Source organism: Gekko japonicus, unplaced genomic scaffold (genome assembly GCF_001447785.1).
Source record: "Gekko japonicus isolate JY-2015 unplaced genomic scaffold, Gekko_japonicus_V1.1 scaffold220, whole genome shotgun sequence".
NCBI lineage: Eukaryota > Metazoa > Chordata > Lepidosauria > Squamata > Gekkonidae > Gekko > Gekko japonicus.
Window position 1 is genome coordinate 1,434,337 of NW_015165836.1, and position 4,859 is coordinate 1,439,195.

General features: G+C 49.6%; 1 protein-coding gene across 1 annotated transcript in view; it reads left to right on the forward strand.

The window, feature by feature from the left end:
* PLCH2 (phospholipase C eta 2) overlaps positions 1 to 4,859 on the forward strand; it is a gene marked incomplete at its 3' end in the record, with an annotated part of 135,966 nt that overhangs the window by 57,590 nt on the left and 73,517 nt on the right. Inside the window, exons 6-7 of the mRNA XM_015410927.1 lie at positions 135 to 344; positions 1,250 to 1,370. Coding sequence (XP_015266413.1) covers positions 135 to 344; positions 1,250 to 1,370 — 331 coding nt within the window. The remainder of the gene's footprint in view (positions 1 to 134; positions 345 to 1,249; positions 1,371 to 4,859) is intronic.

A 4,859-nucleotide genomic window follows, 5' to 3' on the forward strand; every position in this document is an offset into this window, starting at 1 on the left:
TGCGCTTCATCATCATAATCATCATGATCATCATCATCATCATCATCATCAGCAGCAGCAGCAGCAGCAGCAGCAGCAGCAGCTCCTCGGACTGAAATCACTGGATCTTAACCTATCGGATCTTCTCCCCTCAGGATTCACCAACTACATGCGCAGCCCAGCCGGGGATATTTTCAACCCAGAGCACAACCAAGTCAACCAAGACATGACTCACCCTCTGAGTCACTACTTCATCACCTCTTCTCATAACACCTACCTCATGGGGGACCAGCTGATGTCTCAGTCCAGAGTCGACATGTATGCTTGGGTTCTGCAGTCTGGGTGCCGGTGCGTAGAAGGATGCGGCTTGGCTTTCAAAACAGAAAAAAATCAATGCTCCCTCCCTCCCTCCCTCCCTGGATTACTCTATGCATTCCATGGCTTCTTGTTTCCATCTAAGTCCTCACGGTGTTCCAAATATTGGAAAATTCTAACTGAACTAAAATATAGGAAAAGTTTAGCACGCGGTTAAGTTTTGCTATTAGCAAAACATATTCCTTCAAACAGTTGTTCCTTCCTGTGTAGGGCAGGGGGATTAGAGATTGTAGCCCGTGTTATTTTGTAATTGCTCGAAAGGAACTAGAGAGGAAGTAATTGCCCTGCTTTTGGCTATTTTACCGAGCTGTCCAGTTGAAGATCTAGGCTGCTTCCGCATGGAGGTTTTTCTCGATCCAGTACTGTAGCCGAAGTGAAAACGGTAGGCACTTTTCTCCTGTGCTAGATTAACCAACAGACAATACGGGACTAAAAGGGTAGCACTAATTATTTGGGCAGAAGATTAATTTTAAAGTGACTTACGAAATCTGCAAAAGGTCCCCCTTTTTGAGCTAGGGTTGCCAGCCTCCGGGTGGGGCCTGGAGATCTCCTGTTTTTACAACTGATCCCCAGCTGACAGAGATCAGCTCCCCTGGAGAAAATGGCTGCTTTGAGGGGTGGACTCTGTGGCATTGTACCATGCTGAGGCCTCTCCCCTCCCCAAACCCCGCCCTCTCCTGGCTCCACCCCCAAAGTCTCCAGGTATTTTCCAACCCAGACCTGGCAACCCTCGTTTGAGCCTGCGAGCACATTTGAAATTCTGACACAGGAACAAAATGGCTGTCACAAAATGGTTGCCACGGGTTACCAAAAGGGTTGTCACAAAAATCAGCCAGCAGGCATGTAGGAAAGTTCAGAGCGGTTATCTAAATATTCCTTCTCTCTTCCTCGGCAGTTGACTGTTGGGACGGGCCAGATGGGGAGCCAATTGTCCACCACGGCTACACCCTCACCTCCAAAATCCTCTTCAAAGATGTGATTGAGACCATCAACAAATACGCCTTCATCAAGAGCGAGTACGTAGTTCTCACAGTGGAGAGTCAACGTGTTCTCATTCCACACTGGGTCGTTGGCAGTGCGATCCCTAAGCAAATTGACTGCAGTGGACTCAGAAGGGGGTAACTCTGCTTAGAATGGCGCTGACTAGGACTTACTTCCAAGGAGACCTACTTAAGATTGCTTCTTAAGCTGTAATAAGGAAGTCCCCGATTGGAATCTGGCCTCTTCCACAAACTCAGCAGGAGACCTTAATCACTCTCCCTCAACCTCCCGTCTGTATTATGGATATAATACTACTCTCCTACCTTACAGAGCAGGCGTGTAGCCACAGTGGGGCATTTTGGGGCCCGGCCCCTTTAATTTAAAACCCTGCCCCACAAATAGCCATGCCAGAAGCCTTATTTTTGACCATGACCTAGGTAGTCCTGGGCTAGCAGAAAGGGGGTTGTTGGAGATGTATCAAAGGTGCCCTTCTAAGCTTTCTTGCCCTGTGGAAGGGAATTCAAACAGCATTTAAATGCCTCCTGAAGGCAATTTAATGCACTCTGTGCTGGTTTTTTCCCCTAGGAACTGATGCGCTCGCTGCCCTGTCCCTTGAGAAGCAGGGCTAGAAACAGGCTGAGAGCCTCCCCCTTTAAAGACAGGCATTCAGATTAATTTAACTGCCCCCAGGGGTAATTTCCTGCAGGAGCGCACAGGAGCAGAGCTCCAGCAGTAAAGAGCCTAGGGGGCGGGCACATGCAACAAGCCCCACCCCCTGCTCCCAGCAGCCCTCAGTCAGAGCGAGAGGCAGCCAGGTAAGTTGCAGAGCCCCCCCGGTCCAAAACAGTTCAGTGGCACCTTTAAGACCAAGTTTTATTCAGGTACAAGCTCTCCCTCCTCTGCAAGGACAGATTTGCACGTTCCCCCCCCACGCCCCCCCCCCCCCAATAGCTAGGAATCCAAAAGAGTCCAGTGGAGCCTGAGCGGTGGGTGTTGCCTTCTGACACACTTCCGGTGATATCAGGGGGTGTGGCATATGCAAATAAGTCATGCTAATGAGTTATGCTAATGAGCTCCTGCACCTCTTTTTCTACGAAATGACCCCTGACTGCCCCCTTAAAAATTGAAATGCCCCCCAAACAAAACAATCCTGGCTACGGGCCTGTAAAAGAGCTATTGTAAGATGCTGCCGAACACTCAGCAATTGCTGTACACGTGCCGTTGCTGCTCAAGCCCATACAGATATTGATGGGGAATTATGCCTAACCCACCTCAACTATTGCTGTTCAGAGTATGCAGCGGAAAGCATCTCTGTCTCCCCTGCTTCTTCCTCCTCCCTTGGTCTTATTTCCTTGGAAGGTTCCCACACACACACAATGTCTGAAGTGCCAGAAGTCCTGAGAAATGTATTCCTCAGGGCAATTGACATTAGGCTGTCCGGCACCTTAGGGGGCTGCATTTCCCAGGGTTCCTGACATTTCAATGTTAGAAATACTAAGATGGAAGGGATGGGGGGGGGGAGAGGGAGAAGAGAGTCTTGCCTCTCTGCTGTGCCTCCTTGGTGTGTTGAAGCTGCGTCTGCCAGAGTTGCATTTGGCAAAGGGGGGGTGCTGGGGGAGTATCGAGGATGTGTGGACCCATAGAAGCATTTGGAGGAGGGGTTTTGGAAACCTCAATGGAACATCATGGGGATTTCTGGATCTCAGAACGGGTCTCGGGGAAAAATCATACGTGCCAAGCAGTCCTGCATAGAAAGCAGCAAACAGTCTCACACAAAGGAGAAATGAGCAAGCAAGAAGAGGGGGGAATTAACTCGATGAGGGCAAGATCTAGGCTGTCTCTAGAGGGTTAGAGACTTTGGGCCAGCTCAAACATTTGCAAGGGCTTCCGTGTTTTGCGTAAAGGTTGCTAAGATTGCCATTTTGGTGTAGTGGTTAGGAGCGTGGAGTCTAATCTGGGAGAAGCAGGTTTGATTCCCCACTTCTCCACATGCAGCTGCTGGAGGGACCTTGGGTCAGTCACAAGCTCTTTCAGAGCTGTTCTCTCAAGGGCAGTTCTTGAAAGAGCTCTCTCAGCCCCACCTACCTCCCAGGGTGTCTGTTGTGGGAAGGGGAAGGGAAAGGGATTTTAAGCCACTCTGAGACTCCTTTGGGTAGTGAAGGATGGGGTATAAATCCAATCTCCTCCTCCTCCTCCTTCCTTCCCATATTCTAACCTTTTTTCTCCAGTCCATTTGCGGGCCTGGTAGTTTCCTGTCAATTGCTCATGATCATTATTACACAAACTGTAAGCCATGGCAAATAATTGAGGACATTACCAAAATGGAAACAATAAAAGAATACACGCTCTACGCTTAATTTATATGACAGTTGACTTTTGCAGTTGGGTAAGCAAAATTAGCTTTATGATTTAAGGATGTATCCTTTTCCTCCAAAGGGTTAGCAGTATTTTCTCCAGCACAGTGCAGTTGCTAAATTTATTCAGGCTGGGCACGGACTACTTTCCCCTTAACTCTTGGTTCAGAGGGCAGGCCAGAAAGTAAGATGGTGGATTTTGCATTTACCAACAACAGAAACATAGAATCTAGGGTTGCCAACTCCAGGTAGAGATATTCCTGGAGCTTTGGGGGTGGACCCTGGGAAGGGTAGGGTTAAGGGAGGGGCAGAACCTGAGTGGGGTGTCGTGTCATAGAATCCACTCTCCAAAGCAGCCATTTCTTCTTCAGGAACTGATCTCTGCAGTCTGGAGATCAGGTGTAATTCTGGGAGATCTCCAGGCCCGACCTGGAGTTTGGCAACCGTAAATCTCATGGTTGGACCAGTGCAACTCATCCCTTTTCATTTGTTTTCCGTAATTTTGCCATGTCAAGCATTCCACTCTACATCTTTCTGATGATTATTAGCCACAAGGTACAGATAGGAACTCTCAGTCTGGGGCAAGGGATGCTGTGTTTGGAGAACTGAGTTTGATTCCCCACTCCTCCACTTGCACCTGCTGGATGACCTTGGGCAAGCCATAGTTCTAGCACAGCTGTTCTTGAAAAAGAGCAGTTTCTGTCAGAGCTCTCTCAGCCCCACCTACCTCGCAGGGTGTCTGTTGTGGGGAGGGGAAGGGAAAGGAGTTTGTAAGCCGCTCTAAGGCTGCGGTCACACGTAACAGAAGCCACACAAGTGAGACGGAAAACAGCCGGAGTTTCCGGGCGCGATCTCACCAGCACATCTGGGAAACGTAGCACTCCCGTGGCTCAACCGAGGCTTCCAGCCGAAACTGCGTGGCAAAAAACTAGTACCTTGGAGGTACTAGTTTCCGGAAACTGCGGGGCAAGGGCGGGCGTCTGATCGCGTTTCCGGTGGCATCCGGCGCCTGCCCATGTCCCCTTGCAAATAAGGTGTTTTTTTTTTGTTCCGAGCCTCTGTGGATGCGCATGTGCACCCAACGGAGCATGCGCATTTGTCATGTACACAAAAATAAAAAACAGTTTGCCGCGGCGCGCGCTTCTTCGTTGCGCGCCGGCTTGTCCTGTG